Below are 18304 nucleotides of genomic sequence, written 5' to 3'. Positions count from 1 at the left end.
AACTCACCTCTTCTTTATTTGTGTGTGTCTTGACCAAAAGCAATGTCTCCACAACACCGCTGGGCCAAGGTGTGAACGTTGTCAGACTGGTTTCTATGGAAACCCTGTAACAGGTGGTGCTCAGACATGCCAGCCCTGCCCCTGTCCTGGAACCACATCCAGCAATCAGTGAGTTTGGGTCTACAGGTCTTTTAGGGTCAATTTGAGTCAGTTTTATAAAGTCAGTAAAGATTAACTACTCAAAAAACTATTCTTTTTAATGTTACATTAGGAAAAGTAAACTGTGTGTAACACAGGAGCTGATAAACTACTTTACTCAAATGCATCATAATAACCAGAGATCATACTTCATGGTGTCTGTGGACCTCTGTTGCCACAGATTCTCCCCAACCTGTTATCTGGAGTCTGATGGTCAGCCAACCTGTGACAGCTGCCCTCCCGGATACACTGGCCGACGCTGTGAAAGGTACGCTCCTCTCCTTCTATTTCTTCTTTTTCTTTTCCGCTCTGTCTTCCTCCCAGGGTCATCTGGACACTGCTCAGTGTTTGGGGTTACATGGCGGGTCGGCAGAAAGGTTAGCAGGGGCTGGCATTTGCACCCACTGGTTTCATCCACAGGAAAGGGATATAAGCATGTCTTTGGTTCGCATCCCTTTTGTTTTTCCAGGGCAGCTGTGATTGAGCGGTGTCAGTGGAGGGATGGGAGACGCGACTCAATGCCACCCATTCTGATGTACATGTGGAGTTTTATACTGTGTCCTGTTTTTCCAGGTCTGCTGCTGGATATTGTGGATATTGTGGTAGAATAATGTGTAGTGAGAATGTCATCAGTCAGATTTTATTGTTTGTGGAAAAGTTTAAGAAATAATAAAAATAAGTAGAAATAACAGCACTGTAGGTCCTAAGGAAACCTTGAGTTTAATTGGGTTTATATCTTACTTTTGCTTTCTTCGTCTTTTGCTTTAACTCCAAAAGCCTTCTCAGGGATTGCTTTCTGCTTCAGCTTTGCGCCTTGCTAGTAGTGTGGGCGCATGTGATTTCTGTCTGTGCACAGACCAAATGTATTTTCTGGGTCTCTACAACATAAATGTAGATATGGCATTTATGAGGACTCCTGTCTGGCTAATGAATCTTTGCCGCTCCGAGGGCAAAGATGACAAGGTGACTTGGGTGTAAGACACAACTTATAGATAATTTTTTATTTGAACGTGTCTGCCTGCATCATACCTGATTCTGCTGTTTTGACATTAAGAGAGGAGATGCCCTCGGCAGACACTTGTATGGGCCCCTTCCTGGAGAAGCAGATAGAGGGCTTCCTACCTGTGGGATGTGGAGCTGAAGCAGTATTCAATTTTAGCTGGGAGAAAGAATTAATACCGTACGGCAGTGGAGATGTTGATGATAATGACATTGAGTACCCATGGCCTGTTACCAGTGTAGGAACAACTGTCATCCCTACTAGGACTTTACTGTCTACTGCAGAAACCCATCGCATTACCCAAACCCCTAAAACAATGAGGGTGGGCATTGTCTCAGTCACTCCCAATAGATCATTATCAAGACTCGCACCACGCTTCACACCCAGCCCAGAGAACAGACACTCCAGCTTCCAGCACCTGCTCCGTATTCACCTGAACACCTTTAACCAGCGCATGAGTATGCTGGAAAGCAACACGCTTGATATGAAGGAGAGCATTCGTAGTATGGAGGACCAGCAGAGTCATCTGAGCTCCCAGCTGAAGGAGCTCATCGCTATCCAGTCGGCTGGGGAGAAGAATAAGAAGGTTAGCGAGCTGGAGAAGAGCTACACAGACATGGAGGCCCGTCTGAGCAGACTAGAGGGAAGGCTGGAAATCCTGATCGATGGATTCACTGCCCTGGCTCAGGAGATGAACAAGATGAAACGCACAAGACACGTTTCCCGTTCGCCCCAAGAAAAGAGGGTTCTGCCTTCACTCACCACAGTCCTCACAATCCCGTTGTACTCAACACCTCAGCCTCCAGTCAGAATTATACCTACAGAAACACCACTCATCAGTAGAGCCACAGTGCCCAAAAGCATACCTACCCCAGGCCTTCCTTCAAACAAACCCACCTCTGCTACTCAGAGAGATAGAAAACTCAAACTAGCTGCGATCACTAAGCCAGATAAAAATACTACAAAGCTCCAATCAGTCACTAGGTCATCCGAACGTCAAGTCTCAACAAGTTCTGCGACAAAGTTAGAGATGACCTTGAATAAACCCAGGACTGCATCTAAAATTAAACCTAAAACTACACTGAGGCCTAAAACAAAAAGTCCAGAGGGTAGGAGGTTTGCTTTGACAGCTACACATGTTTCACAGCCAAGCCAAACAAGACCGAAGCAAGTCGAAGAAGAGGCAACAATCACTAAATTTCAAATGGAGCCACCATCTCACAAAAAAAAGTCTGCTAGAACCCCTCAGCTGCATAAACAATCTGACCAGGGCAACAGAAAGGATTCTGCACTGCCTGTTAAAAACAACGGGCGTAACAAGGTGTTTAGGACAGATGCACCAGCTCCAGAGACGGTTCAGGAGAGTGGAAAGTCTTCAGACGGCGATTCAAAGAAATCCTCCAAGCCACACAAGGGTAACCTTAATCAAAACGAGAAAAAGACAAAGACAAAGAATTCTGCTAAGGACGCAGTCAGAACCACAAAGCCTACAATGTCTACTACTACAAAGACGTCTAAAAACACGGTAGAAAGGAAAACAACTCCCGCTAAAACCAAGGTTAATGATGGGAAGAAGTTCACCTCAACAGCGAAAAGGACATTAGCTCCCTCTAAAACTAAGGCTACTACTGCAAAGAAAGTAACTAAAAAAACCCAGCAGAAAAAGAAGACAAACCCTTATTCTGGTGTTTTGGAACTACTGAGGCTGTTAAAAGGAGATCAGAAGTCTGCAAAGCACAAAAAGAACCACGATGGTTCTCTTCATGTTGTCCTGGGAAGGCTGGCCATTCCTATCAAAATTATTCCTGATGACTAGGGAATAATGTGTCATCTTTCATTATTTTATTGTTATTTTTTCCACTTTTTATATATCTGGGCTCTGATCCTGATATTTGTCTGTTACTGCTATCACAACAATGAAACTTTATGAAGGGACTAATTTTATGACACACCCGGGCTTTACTGCAGAGGGACCTTCCAGATGTTTAATGTCATGATGATGTGTTCATTTTAGTATTTTGGTACTAACGGCTTTAAAGGTGTATTTTATGACAATCAGAAGTATTGCACAAAATCCTGCTATGAAGAGATAGCTTAGCATTAGTACCTCTCATGTGTCAATGTTGTTATGGCCAGACTACCTCAAGTTTTACCCCCAATACTTTGTTAGATAATTTTTTTTCTAATGTACACCATGCCTGTCTCCTGCATTCACGAGGGCATGCCTTCATTATTTGTTTCGAACGATACAGTATTTGTTGGTGTCCCGGAAAAGCCTTAAACCCTGTCACCCTGTGGTTTCAGGACAAAATCACTTACTGTTTGCAATGTATGCACAGCTTTGTATGCTGAATCATTTAATCAATAAGTCCTAAAATGTTATACATGTTTAGGGTGGTTTTCTCCTTCCAGTATAAAGGTCTAACTGGAGATACAAGGTTTTCCTCGAATACTAGTGTTAAGATTCAGTCTAAGCCTGGGTGGGTTTTTTTGTTTGTTTGTTTGTTTTTTATTGTCTTATGAAGATTAGTTATCATGCTAAGTTTTCAAAGATAAAGAACCAGTACATTATAGACAAGACTACCAATCTAACACCCAGCTAGTTGTCATAGAAACTGAGAGTATTTTGTTATTAGTAGACCTTTAGAAGTAATGACTACAATTACAATTTGCTCTAGGAAGAGCAATGTTGGTTTGTCCATCACTTTGTCCAGACTGAAATATCTTGTCAATTATTGAATGGATCACAATGAAATTGTGTACAGACATTCATTGCCGCCAGAGGATGAAGCCTATTGACTTTGTTGATACCCTGATTTTTTCCTGTGGCCTCACCACGAGGTTGACATTTGTGGTTTTGAATGAAATGTCTCAATGACTATTGGATGGACATTTGGTAGAGATATCTTATTCGTGTTCCCCTCAGGGTAACTTTAATGATCTCTTGACTGTTCATCCGGCACCATCATCAGGACAAAATTAAAATCTTTCTAATACTTTGGTTTATGACCAAATACTTGCAAAAATACAGACAAGTCCAAATACTCTAAATTAACATTATGCCCGCAAACATAAGCATGTTGCAGTTGCCACTGTGAGTGTGTTAACATGCTAGCATTTAGCTTAAACCAAAGCTGTGGCTAAGTACAATCTCACAGAGCTGCCAGCATGGCTGTAGACTCTTTAGTCTTGTTTTTCTGATGGAATAATTATCTTAGGAGAATGAATTTCAGGGCATTCTGTCAGTTAGATTTTGATGTCTCTTGGTGGAAAATTTAACATTTTGGATTGATGATGAAGAAAAAAGCTGTAGAAAAAAGGTCATGGGTTCACCAACAGCAATAGGATTTAATCCTCTGGACACAAAGGATGCATGTGGGATCATAAAAGGAGGATCATGTAAATCTTTTGGAAATATTATGTAGAAAGTTAATAATTTAGCACAAGCATTACTTTACCAGAAAGCTCTATGGTATGGCTGAAATGAAATGCTATCATTCTCTGTGGAGCATGAAATATTACTGCAAATGGTAACTTAAATTTTGATATTTCTTTTTTATGCAATGATCTTTTGACCCAAAGGTGGCAGCAGAAGAAAGGTTAGATGCACCTGAAAACAACTGGATTCACTTTCAGTCACTTTCATTGCAATCTGGCCAGTAGTTGTTGAGACCAAAGCATTGGACGCATCAACAGACTGACTACTCCATATTTCTGCGAGTGGGGCCAAGGGCTGGTCTATCTTATATGATCATATCATCAGTATTTAGAGAACTGTTAAATATACATGAACCCAGTTTCCAGAATCAGATCTATATAATTTTTAGCAGTAATAAAAATGTTAATAGTTTGTGAAATTGTGTCATTTTATTGTGATGTAAGACCACATTGTTTGTCATGCTATGCTTAGGAGCTGAATGTCCTTTCTTAATAGTCTTTGGTTATGAACACTTTTAGCATTTTCATGTACATATCTATTTTGATGTATTTTATATTTCCGTATGTTATGAGAATTATCCTTATCTTTAATCTATAAAACAACACTGACTGGAAGGACTGACAAAGTTAACCACACCATAGAAACTATTGTACTTCTCTGGAGTTAGTTTGAATAGGAATTCCCAAAGCGAGTTCATAGTATGGAAGTCCTCTTTGTTGGCTGTTGACCTGCAGACCTGGACAGGTGAGGTAAGACTGACAGCAGCTGTCCTCAGGGTAACCTGCACAGTTCTGTGGTTGGATTAGCCTTCGGTCTGGTGACGGTAGCGTTTGCTTGGGCTAAATGCGCATCGCTTTGCTATGTCACAATATCAGAATAACTTTCCAGTGCAGAAGCTTAGCATCTTGATCTGCAGCTCATTATATCATCTATGCTCACTGCTGCCTCTGCTTTGCTCTGCTTTGCTCTGATATCAATTCTGTATTTGTAAAGCCTTTTATTTTAACATTTTTTGAAATCTGGTGACATTCAGATTCTCCCTTAATGTTAATGTTTCTGTTCCTTTGCAAAGGTGTTTGAGCTGTACAACACTCATATGAGAGATGGAATCAACATCTCAGACATGTTGAATGTTTTAGCAGCAGCTAGGCTTCATTCATCTCCAGTGTATCTTTTTCTCCGGGAAAGCTTTTTGTATAGATTACAAAAGCTGGGTGTCTGTAATTTTTAGGTCATGTGAATAAGACCAGTCTTTGATGTAGGTATGTATATTTATTGGAAGGAATGACAGTATAGTTTATATGTTCCTTGTCTGAATAACCCCGTCCTTTGTTCATGGTTGAGGTCTGCCTTGGGTCAGGAAGACTCCCTAAACGACATGATCCATCAAATGTGTCACCTATTGCAGACTTCCCAGCTTCCTGCCCTATTGTTCTTTGGGTAAAAACTTGTATCCTTCTTGACTGGAAATATTTACTCAAAGACATTGTCTATTTTTATTTCAGATGTGCTGCAGGATACACTGGCAACCCACAGCTTGGACAGAGATGTACTGTTGGCAACAATGAAGTCAATGGTACATTCTGTATTTTGATTCATGAAAATGACTGAATTTGTTTCATCTTCTGGCTTATTCTTATTTTAACAGAAGTTGCAAACATTCCTTACATTTCATTATTCTGGATTAAACAATGTGTCTTTCAATAGAGAGTTGGTACATGCTGAAACTATCTGCTCTACTGCCCTGTCACAGGTAACTGCTATAACTGTGACCAAAGAGGACGCGAAAGCTGCAGTGGTGGTGTGTGCCGCTGCAAGGTGAATAAACAAAGACACTTTTTATCTACACCAACTCTCTGGTCGTTCTCACCTTTTGGGTATCCTGGCATGGACCAGTTGGCTTGTATCTCACTCCCCTGACACCTTGTTACAGATGAATGTTGAAGGCCCATCTTGCTCCAGCTGTAAGCCTGGAACCTTCCATCTCAGCCAGGAAAACAAAGATGGCTGCCTGTCCTGTTTCTGTATGGGCGTCACTCAGCAGTGCTCCAGCTCCACTTACTACAGAGACCTGGTAAGGCCTATAAGTGCCGGAACAAGCAAATGACACATTTCAAGAGCACATTTAAGCCTCTCAACAACCAAACCAAATGTTAGTACTGGATAAAGCAGCCATGTAGTAGCTGCAGCATATCGGCAAGTGAGTTACACAGAGAAAAGACGTGTATGGTCTAAATTCAGGGTCTAAAAGTTTTTGCAATTGCTACATAGCCAACGTTAGCATTAACAGCCGTCTACACTAAACTTTATTTATCCCTGAGAGTCAGGACGAGTTCATTGATTCAAGTCTAGTTTATTTTGCTTATTCAGTCATCTGCCATTCTGAGTTTTCTTATATAGTGACCTTGCCTCTTCCCATACAATGTTCATGCAGTCAGCAAAGTGAGCCATATGTCTTCACCAATCACAATCAAAAGTGCAGCGTAGAGTTAGCAGTAATTTTATCACTTATTATTTAATTCTTTATTATATACTATACCATTTACTGGAGCTTGACTGTATTTTCAAATGTGCTCTTGCAGGTGTCTTCAGTCTTTTCTCCAGGGAACTTCCAGGGATTTGCTCTGGTGAACCGTCAGCGCACCAACCGCATCTCTACTGGTTTCACCGTGGAGGTTTCCACTGAAGGCACTCAGCTGTCCTACAGCAATTTTGACTACCTGGGACAGGAACCCCACTACTGGCAGCTTCCAGGGGTCTACCAGGGAGACAAGGTCAGTATCAAAGAGCACAAACAGCAGCTAAATCAGTCGAAGTAGCTGAAGCAAGACCATAAACCACATAGGGCTGTATATTAGGGGATGAGCAGCACTCATCAGAAACTTGTAGACCGCTCTTATTCTATTGCTGTTTCCATTTTGCTACTTTTTCTTACTTCAAACCTCAGCCAATCTTTCTTTTCAAGCCTGTGTGCGACTTCTAAGCCTCCATTGCTACATTTTCTTGTAAATCTGTGTTTTCACAGGGCAAAGTGTTGTGCATAGGTTTACGGGCCCAAGTGTTCACTTAGATAACATAGCAATTTTTTTTGTTTGCCTCTTTCCCCCTTTATAGAAAGATTCTTTCTTTACTCGCTTGAAACGAGCAGAACAGGTACAGTAATGTCAGTCAGTGGTTGTCCATATGAAATCTAATGACTTTCTTGTACAGTGTTGTCTGGCATGTTTCAATTAATTGCTGAAGTGGCATTTTTAATATACCGAATGCCATATTTTTAATTTTTTATGTAGTCCATATCAATACGTTATGGATGCACATCGTGTTTTATGGTTTTATTCATTTCTTCATGTTGACTGACTTTATTATCAGAAGCATGATATTTTTACAGCATTGTTTGCAGTTTGCAGCTGAAGATGGCCAATAAGTGTTTTCTTAGATTTGACTACTTACCTCGCAGTGCATATTGCACACATACAGTAATTGGCTTTTTGCTCCACATCACATGAGCCATGTTAATGGATCGATCATTAATGGTCCATTAAAGTGCTTCATACAGTTTAACTTTGCTCGAACAACACTGCCATAACACTCCCAAATACCCTCAGCTCAGTGATAAGGAAAGTGATCAAAGAGCTTGCTTTATCCACGTTAATAGAGTGACTCGTACTTGCCAGAGGAGCAGCTAAGGAAGGATGCTTCCATTTGGAACCTGATGGCCTCAGAACCTAGAGACACCCACAGATCCAAAAGAGTTAGCCAGGTATTTGGTATGAACTGCTCTGTAGATTTTTGTAGTGAAGGCAGCACTTACAATTCTAATCAGAATAATTGAGGCACAGTGTTTCTGTCACTGTATGCTAACACACTGAGAGTCTGCGGAAATCTATGGGGAAAAAAGTTTGCAAATCCCCTTGGTTCATAGATGTAGCAGCATGGAGAATGACCTTGGTTTGATGAAGGGTCACTGAGCAGCGGCATGTTGGCAGACATGACTGCGTGTGCATTTGCATGTGTGGGAATTTCAGAGATCTAAGTTGACATGCAAAGTCAGGTTTCAGGAAGGTTTCTAAAGTACAAAAAGCTGTTGATTTCGGTGTTTTATAGGTGCGATCCCACTGTTGGAATGAGAACAATTCACCACAGCCTAAACATTTATTTATTTTTTTACAGTAGACAGGTTACTACAGTGCATGTATACGCGTTTTCTGATTACTTGCGTGACCTGGTTTCTCTGAGTAACCTGGTTACCTCAGTGCATGTAAACGAACTGATTGCTGTATTGCTCATCCAAGCGTCATAGACTCAGACTGAAAAGCATGACTCAGCATGTTCACCTTCTTACAGTGATGTTCACCAGTGTGTATCACGAAGAGCCAAATTCTTAAACCCTATGTCCGTCACTTTGACTCCTCCCATGGTTACTGTATCTCCGGTACCCCACTTTCCGCCTCCCCAGAGTAATGTCAGACAGCTGGATGACGAGGTCTGGGCGCTCCTCTCTAACTTCTCCAATGGACGAGCGGGTTCCCCTCCATTCTTTCCCTCCTCTTTCTCTAAATCCTCCTCTTCTTCTTCTTCTTCTTCTTCTTCTTCTTCTTCTTCTTCTCGGGTCCCAACTTCCTCTTCCTCCACTTCATCCTCTCGGTGGTCTTTGCGAAACCTGAGCCCCCCTTCTCCTCCGTCTGGTATCTCCTCCTCAGTTAGGCCAACCAGACCCCAGCCCTACTCCCCAGGCCACACTCCTCACCTACAGGTACACTCTCAGAGATTGCGCGAGGTTTATCGATTGTTTACGGGCCTTTTTCGTTTCTCGCTCATATTGGTGACTTCTCGTGTTTCTCTTTGGGGTGTGGCTCTGCTGCGGATGAACAGAGCAAGAACAAAGTCAGCAAGACTTCTGCTAGTGCTTCTACGGACAGCAGCAAGGTAGACGGTGGCATGATTGAGTGACTGACCCAGTCTCGACACCTACACATAGGAAACTGCCATGCTATGTTTGATAGAAAAGCTTTAAAAGTGAATTAATAACCGATTGTACTCAGTTTGTTCAGGGCAGTTAATGTTTTATTTAGAAACCTTTTTTCAGCACCTAAGAAACTTTGATTACAATCTACCAAAGTAATGCAGAATAGTTTTAATTCATAGTTCCCAAAGAGTGGATAATTCACATAATTCTAATGATCGACTGGGTGGTATTTTCCATTATTAAGCAAATGGCTCCCACTCGGTGCTGTCACTGTAATTGGCCACTTGTCAGACAAAGCGTAGTACAACTTTAATAGCTTTATTAAGTCTTTAATAGCACTTGTACTAGAAGCATGTACTTAAAAGAGATTAGCTATTTGCCACACATTTGTCCTGAGATTCTTGTTAGGCTTTACTCTTTGCCATGCTTCCCTGCTTGTACTGCTTCTCTGCCTGCTTATGTTTTAGTCTCGCTGCCTCTCTCTCCCTCTGTGGCTTATTCTCTTGTGCCTCTCCTTCCTCCTTTGCCTCTCAGTATGCTCTGGTCTACAAAGGTTTCACCTTGCACCAGGATGATCTGCTCTACTGGCAGCTCCCAGCGCAGTTCACAGGGGATAAGGTAACTGTGAAAAGTTGTGGCGATGTCCCCTCCTGACCTCTGGTCAACCCTCAGAGATCACAGAAATACTGCACCTTTAGTATCCTCCAGCCTTCCCACTACCCTTCAGTCTTTATCATCATACTCCCTTTTCATTAGTCCATCCCATTTCCATACTCCTTATGCCCTTTAACTTTGTTCCAATCCCCCACCCCCCCACTGTCTTCTTGACTTCCTGCATTACATTCCTTCATTGTAATAAGAAGAGAAGGAAAGGGCTTGTGACATGTTACCATGTCAAGTGTGGGCCTTATTTTTGTTCATTATCCATATTCACTCCTTCTGTCACAAACATGTATAAATATAAACTCTAAATATCCCTCAATATATTTTGGGATTCACCTGCTTGGCTGTCTGTAATTTAACATTTAAGTCAAGAAGGGTTCAAAATACAAATGCCAGAAGTCCTAATATTGTCTTGTGTGTCATTAAAGGAGTACTACAGGGATTTAGTATCCAGCTTCCATAAAGTTGGGGGACTCAAAAGAGCCATGAAAAATGGCCCAAATCAATGCAGCAGAGGCAGACGTTAGAACTTATACAACTGTTTTTACATGACAAATAAACTAAGCTTCATGTGCAAAATGGGTGGAGGGTCTCTTTTAATTGTATTCATCACACTGAAATTTAGTGACATTCATGGTAGTATCACAGCGTCCTATAAACGTGATAACTCTCACATGTTGTTTGCTGCTTCACATCCTTCTAGCACACAGGATTTGATGTTACTAAATAGACTGTCGCTCTAAACAGCCATCTGTTGATGTTTTTGTTTTCATCATGGGAATCGCGGCTCTGTTTGACCTGTCAAGGGATCTAAAGCCTCTTCCTTGCTAACCCTGTTTTAGGTGGGCTCTTACGGCGGTAAACTCCAATTCACCATCTCCTACGTGGCTGGTCCAAGAGGAACACTACTTGATGACGCTGACGTCCAGATAATTGTGAGTATGCTCTCATGCTGACTTGCTGTTTTCTCTCATGGTTACGTTTTATTTGTAGCATTTTCTCAACCTGTCGGTCTCTTTAGGGTAACGACATCACCCTGGTATCTCGTCAGCTCTGGCAGAGGAGGCAGCAGGGCAGCAGAGAGACTCACCGGTTTGAGATTGTCTTCAGAGAGGTGAGTGGCTCGGAACAGCACAGTGACCTGATGAATAGAGAGTGTGTCAGCAAGCTTCTGCTGAAGAGATCCGGGACTGAACCTGACCAGCTGGGGAAGCAAAAGACGTTTTGTTCTTATGCATGAGAATAGCCACCGTCTTCTTCTTTCATAGGAAAACTGGCGTCGTCCCGATGGCATGCCCGCAACCCGTGAGCACCTGATGATGGTTCTGGCTGATCTGGATGATATCCTTATCCGAGCTTCCTACTCCACTGAGATGCGATCTTCCAGTATCTCTGATATCAACATGGGAGTCGCTGTGCCCAACTACAGCGGCTTGGCACAGGCCCTCGAGGTAGAGCAGTGTCGCTGCCCACCTGGATACCAGGGACTCTCTTGCCAGGTAATTAATCATTTTTTCTGAATTGTTGACTTCAGTGGAAGCGATACAGGCTGATTTTGCTTCATTAAAATGCTCCTCGATGTATCTAAATCACAACGTCTGTTTTAGGACTGTGCCCCTGGATACACTCGCACTGGAGGAGGTTTATATCTGGGTCACTGTGAGCTCTGTGAATGTAACGGCCACTCAGACTCCTGCCATCCGGAGACTGGCATCTGCACGGTATGAAGCACTGAATTACTGTACAACTGTATTATAGCATCCTGATGAGATGGACAGACCTCTACACATGATATGTTTCCCTTTCAGAGCTGCCTGCATAACACTCAGGGTGAGCTCTGTGAGCAGTGCGCCCCTGGCTTCTTCGGCGACCCCACTGTTGGCACTCCAGAGGACTGCCAGCCCTGCGCCTGCCCTCACACTGACCCTGACAACCAGTGAGTACTGGCACAGTTAACAAGACCTCGCATTCCACCTCCATTTATAGCTCAAGACAAGTCTGTGTCCAGCGCACTTGCTCTTGTCAACAGCAAATTACACTGTCTTGTAAATTCTGGAGTTTGATTTGTTTCCAAATCCAGTTGTTTTTTGATCAGGTGTCATATTTTGGTTCCTCTGCCATAATCTGCCTTGCTCTTAGCAAAAGATGAATGTGACACTAAATCACTTGTTAATAGGTTTTGCAGGGAATCGGTTGCTATTGAACCGTGTCTCTACCCTAGAATTTAGCTTCTGGTCTGTGTGTGTTTAACCTGTGTAACAGGTTCTCCCCTACTTGTGAGAGCCTTGGAAATGGAGGCTACCAGTGCACTGCCTGTCAGCCTGGCTATACCGGCCAGTACTGTGAACGGTGAGATAACCTAACACTTTCTCTTGAAGTGGGTCCAAACAGTTACTGAAATAATTTCACGTGGTTAATATTGATAAATTGCACTTACTGGGGTACTCTGTGGTTAAGTTTCTTTCGATGTGTGTGTCTTTACCACCATCAGTTGTGCTCCTGGCTATACTGGCAACCCACAGGAGAGAGAGAAGTGTCGTCCATACGATGGTAAGGCTACATTTTTGTTTTAATAGAAATATAACTAAACTCTGCTCATTTAAAAATGTTCTTACAGTATGTTCTCAGGGGAAAATAAAATGGTTTTGTTCTACGTGTGCTTGAAATATTTACTGTAGCACAATGAAATAAAGAAGACAGGAGGGTATTTTGCCAAAGATGCAAAGAAAAATGGAACTTACACATCAAAGTCTTGTTTCATCAACTTAGACTTCACTCTCCAGTTTAGATCAGCTCCATCTTTTTTACTTGGACCTTATTTGCACCCAATTTCTCTTCCATTTTTAGTGTCAAAATACGTACATTTTTCTATTAAGACGGTTTCTTTAGCAAATATCGGCTTTAACTTTCTCCCTTACCTGTTTTGGCCAAAAACACAAATCATCATGAAAGGTGAGTGTCCATCCAGTTTTGCTTTGTGAAACACAAAAATGAAATCTAGTTTACTGCCCAAGCCTTCTTTGTGAAATATTACCCCGATGCCATTTCTGTTAATATGCTCAGAGGGCATTCCTGTCATCCATTTCGCCAAATATCCAACAGGCACGCTGCGATGATTTATCTTTTTATTATTTATTACTTTATCATTCATCTAATGAAAAAAAAACACAATCCTTGAGACCCATACATAAGCACGGTGGAACCCTGTAGGATCAGCAATCTGCAAGCGAGTCGTTCATGAAATGTGACACTGCCAACATTTGCGATCTACGTGTAAGCAATGCTCGCAAATTGCTTTTGTGAAATGGGTCCCTGATGAGTTTGTTTTGACATTTGCACTCTGCAGCTGCAGCTTCCCTGGTGGTGAAGGTTTATCCAGAGAGGGTCCTGGCATCCCAGGGTAGCGCTGTTACTCTGCGGTGTCAGGTGTCCGGCTCTCCTCCACACTATTTCTACTGGTCGAGAGAGGACGGACGGACCATCTCCAGCAGTGCTGACAGACGCCGACAAGGTATGGGACACACTTCAACTACATGGCCAAACTATTGGGTGGGGGCTGGGGGAGTTGACAGATATGATCCTACCCTTTACATCCGACAAATCACCGAAACGTTATCGAAATATGTTTGCACCCTGTTTTTTGGTTTGAAATACATTTTCAAAGTTCTGATTTAACAGATTTTAATACATAAATTGTATATAATTGATGTACATACTGTATGGGACGACAGGCTATGTGTTAATACGACACCTCTTTGCCCATCTCTGCGTGCAGGAGCGGAGCTGTACTTCCCCAGTGTCCAGCCAAGTGATGCCGGCATCTACGTCTGTACCTGCCAAGACCAGCGCAGCACCAACAGGAGCCGTGCTGAAATAATTGTAACAAGTGTGTATGGGTCTCACTTCCATATTAGCAAAACAGGTTTTTTCCCTCAAGCTGCTTATTGCAGCACACTAAATAGATGGCGCTCATGGTTCAACAGATGGTTTGCTTATGCACAGATTAGGTAAAACCATGTTTTTAAGTGTAGTTGACTGTGGTGTTGTGCTTTCTTGGTATCTGGAGCTTTGAAGGTGTTGGGATAAGATATGCGCAACAGAGCTGACAAAAAAGTGTGTTTGGATTCATCTGAATCAGATGCGTCCTTTGGTTCTAATAAGGTTATTTTATCTTTTATAGTGAGTTTGAAATGGTTTCTTGTGTTATCACTGATAACTGATAAAATTAAGTTTGCTTTCAGATAATTCACATTGTAATTTGCAATACTCTAACGGTATTTCTGAACAATCAGTATAAATCAGTGGTCTCTGCATTTCAACAGGTCTCGCATCCAAACCCATTGAGGTGACAGTGGAGGAGCCCAAAGCCCAGACTATCAGGGTGGGGTCTACTGTCAGTTTCATCTGTACTGCAAAGAGCAAGGTAACACTGCTCAATGATTATTCTTTTATTACTTTATTATTATTATTATTTTTAAAGTTTTACATTTAAAGGAATAGATCTGCATTTATTCACTTGCTTGACAAGTGTTAGATGAGATTAAAGATACCACTCTCATATATATCTGTTATACTGTATATAGAGCTACAAACCGCTGGTTGGGTAATATTAGTTTAGCATAGCATAAAGACTGGAAACAGTCTTTATGCTATGCTATGCTCACATACAATTACCCTGATGTTGTAAGGAGATTAAAGACATGTAGCCTCGGTTGAATAGTCAGTCAACAGGAGCATTTTTCTCCCGTATATGGCCGACGAGATTGCATGCCTCTTGTGATTTCTGTGCGTTTATCTGCTCACCCCTCCACAGTCGCCAGCCTACACCCTGGTGTGGACCCGGATGGGTAACGGGAAGCTTCCCAACCGGGCCATGGACTTCAACGGCATCCTGACAATTCAGAACGTCCAGCCCGAGGATGCTGGCGTCTACGTTTGCACGGGCTCCAACATGTTTGCCATGGACGAGGGCAATGCCATCCTCTACGTGCCAGGTTCGTGATCCTCGGCACTGCATTCCATTACCCATCACCCCCTGCCACCCTACCAGCTCTGGCTCCTGTAGTATCCCACTCTAAACCTGACTTCCCTAGCTTGGAATGGCGCATGCTTTTCTGTTTGACTGCTATTATCATTGTGCACTCTAAACTCTTAGCTCTGGGTTAACAGCATAATAAGCTTGCAGTTCTAACTCCCAATGCTTTTGCCCTCTGCTCTCAGATACCAACGTATAAGCAATGTCCTATTATCATACCGCCAATCCAGCTCTTCTTACTGCCTTTCTTGAACTTGCTGTCTTGTCTGTCAGTGGAATTTTCTGTGCTTTGTATGAAGAAATACAGCTTGTGGGTCTGGTTATAAACTAAAACCGAAGGCTACAAATTTCTCAGATAACATATGGGGTAAAGTATGCAGTTTTAGATTTAACTAATGGGCACTCAAAGTCATGACACATCCTCTAGACCTAGGACAAATGAGCACTCTTTTGGATCAGTGATTTGTGGGGAAACTTTCCCCCAACACTACAAAATTTACTGCTTGTTTTTTTCTTGCCTCTTTTTTCCCCCACATCGGTTCAATTAATTGGTGGTGGTTTGGTTGCTTTACGATCACTGGTAGAGCTGCTGTTTGCTGCTGTTGGAGGTTTTACTAGCAGGGTGCTGGATTCTGGTGTCTGTCTTTAACTCTGGGCTCCTGGGGCCCCTCCCTGCCTGAGCTGTAGTGTGTAATGACGAGGAGGAATGTGGATGCCGCGATGGGTGCTTAGTGACTCTACGACTGAAATTCAAAGAGGACTTCGGTGTAAGTCTGTCTGGAAGAGAGGAGAAGTAGGAAGACAGCCCACTACCGCCAATTTTTTTTAATGTTGTTCCACTCGATACAGTATTCCTTTTCGACTTTACTTTCTGCTGTGTTACTCTCTTGATCATCCTGATGACGAATGTCCCATGAACAAAACGGTGCTATTAGCCATGCAGTTGGTTAAACCTGTATTTGAATTCCGTTTTTGAAAAGTACTGTTGTTCTACTGTAATATCACTCCTTCGTTCCTTTAGTGTAGACACGAGTCGGTCCTGTTTGTATTGATTGTTACTTGTCAGATTTAGTTGGTAAAATATTTAAGAGCTGACTCTTAAAGGAAAAGAAAATGTTTTTTTTTAATCCTAATTATGTCAGTAATCAGCTACAATTGTATATTATGGTCTTTTTTTTATTTACATCCTGTCAGTGTTGTTGGCACATTTTCTTTATTGATTGACTGAAATATGTTGAAATGAAACCCATCCTGAAATGTTGCTGTTTGAAATCAAATATATCAGAAATGTTAGAATCTATTCTCTTTTTGGTAATTTTTGTCAAGGGAATTGGCCGCGTGAACGCAGTTACCTTGCATGATGTGTGTTTACATTACGGCAATTTGAAATGTTTTTATGATAAAATATTTTTATATATCTCTGAGAACATCTTACATCTCAACAACCACAGGTCACATGTTAAACATTTTCTTTGTTTTGTTTTTTTTATATTTGGTCTTCAGTTCTTTACCATGACTGCGTTTTTTTTTTTAATTTGTTCATTCTTATTGACTCAAAGGCTATATGATTGCAAATATCCCAGGGGTGGTTCTGCAAAGATTGTACTTGTACTCATTTTTCAAAATATTCCTTTTTAAAGGACACCTAACTGATGTAATGTACACATGTCACATTGTAATGTATTTATCTTAACTGTGAAAATATTTTGTTCAAAAGAGAAAACCGATTAAAGTAATGACAATAGCTGAAACCGATTTGGAGATTTATGGATGGTGCTCACATACTATCTTGATCAGTTGAGGATAACCACAAGCTGTATGTCAGCTTTGTAACAGATGAAATAAAACTAATGTTTCACTGTTTAAAACTGCTTCGTGCTACTAACCTGCATGTCTCATGTGTGGCTATTCTGCATACCCTTATATCTCCTTTTGCTGCTGTACAGTTTTTCATGGACTTTTAGTGTATGTTTGTGTGTATGTGTTATCTTGATTTTTAATTCACAGCAAGAGAAGCATTTTGGAGCATTGTTGTTTTTTGGTTTTAGTTGGTGTTGAGTGTGACATAAACCATTTAATGTTACAAACAATATGGTTATTCTAACCAACACACTTCTATTCATGGTGTACTTAATTTTTCTCAATAAGCAGATAACAGGTAAGTGTGAAAATTGCACGTATGCAACTATGAATTAAATGGCATCAACTGTCATGAGCACAAAAAAGTAGGATAATCAAACATGAGCTTAAATGGGAAAAGGAAAACAAAATCTTCCATGCTTAATGTCAAGGTGGTGCCAGTTGAATTCAAGTTCATGATTTTTTTTTAGCATGTTTACATCATGTTTGACACTTTTTGGAATAAATTGGACAAAACCACGGCGGCCCACGTTTGGACATGGATTTAGGCGTCTCTGGGGAGATGGAAGATAAACTGCTGTTACCCTGGAGAACTGACCTGTCAGTTTACCTGTCCCCCCCCCCCTCCCTCCCTCCTTCCTTCCTTCCTTCCCTTCCTCCCACATCTCCAGAGGCCTCACAGACTCAGATGTTTTACACAGCCTATGAAATGTTTGAAGGACACAGAAAGCGTAAGTCCACATGGGCACGATTTCCTCGCTGCCAGGCTCCCTGGACGAACCGGCCTCTCCCTCTCTGTGTCATGCATGCCCTCACCTTCAGCAGCATGGATATACTGGTGGCCTGGTAGCGCTCATGTACAATCAACCAAGCGGCTCTGAGAAACAGAAACTCTCTACACTCACTCTCACACGTGATGGCCCAGGGCATCTGTGCTGCCTTATGTGGTGTTCGTAAGCAATGGTCTTTAGTTGAATTTAGATCTAAAGATGGATATTTGTTTCCAGTTTATTAAGTTATCAAATTCCTGCCCTTGTTATAGTTAAAGCTTATAAGATTGTACATGAGCATTATTGGCTCCCACCTGGCTCATCGGGTTCATTGGGGTCCATCACTGCAGGAAAAAGTGCATGTTCATTCTTA

The 18304-nt window shown here is 41.9% G+C and overlaps 1 protein-coding gene across 5 annotated transcripts in view; it reads left to right on the top strand.

The window, feature by feature from the left end:
• hspg2 (heparan sulfate proteoglycan 2) overlaps positions 1-18304 on the top strand; it is a 91999-nt gene that overhangs the window by 50716 nt on the left and 22979 nt on the right. For all 5 annotated transcript variants that reach the window (XM_040151913.1, XM_040151914.1, XM_040151911.1 and 2 more), the window contains exons 28-45: positions 41-168; positions 380-466; positions 6143-6213; positions 6391-6455; positions 6571-6711; positions 7220-7411; positions 11109-11201; positions 11288-11380; positions 11535-11765; positions 11874-11987; positions 12075-12202; positions 12529-12615; positions 12758-12816; positions 13613-13777; positions 14042-14152; positions 14589-14689; positions 15080-15260; positions 17833-17892. In XM_040151913.1, the coding sequence (XP_040007847.1) occupies positions 41-168; positions 380-466; positions 6143-6213; positions 6391-6455; positions 6571-6711; positions 7220-7411; positions 11109-11201; positions 11288-11380; positions 11535-11765; positions 11874-11987; positions 12075-12202; positions 12529-12615; positions 12758-12816; positions 13613-13777; positions 14042-14152; positions 14589-14689; positions 15080-15260; positions 17833-17892 (2107 nt within the window). The remainder of the gene's footprint in view (positions 1-40; positions 169-379; positions 467-6142; positions 6214-6390; positions 6456-6570; positions 6712-7219; positions 7412-11108; positions 11202-11287; positions 11381-11534; positions 11766-11873; positions 11988-12074; positions 12203-12528; positions 12616-12757; positions 12817-13612; positions 13778-14041; positions 14153-14588; positions 14690-15079; positions 15261-17832; positions 17893-18304) is intronic.

The sequence above is a fragment of the Xiphias gladius genome, chromosome 18 (genome assembly GCF_016859285.1).
Source record: "Xiphias gladius isolate SHS-SW01 ecotype Sanya breed wild chromosome 18, ASM1685928v1, whole genome shotgun sequence".
Lineage (NCBI taxonomy): Eukaryota > Metazoa > Chordata > Actinopteri > Istiophoriformes > Xiphiidae > Xiphias > Xiphias gladius.
Note: the sequence above shows the minus strand (reverse complement) of the source record. Positions and strands in the feature narration are given on the sequence as shown.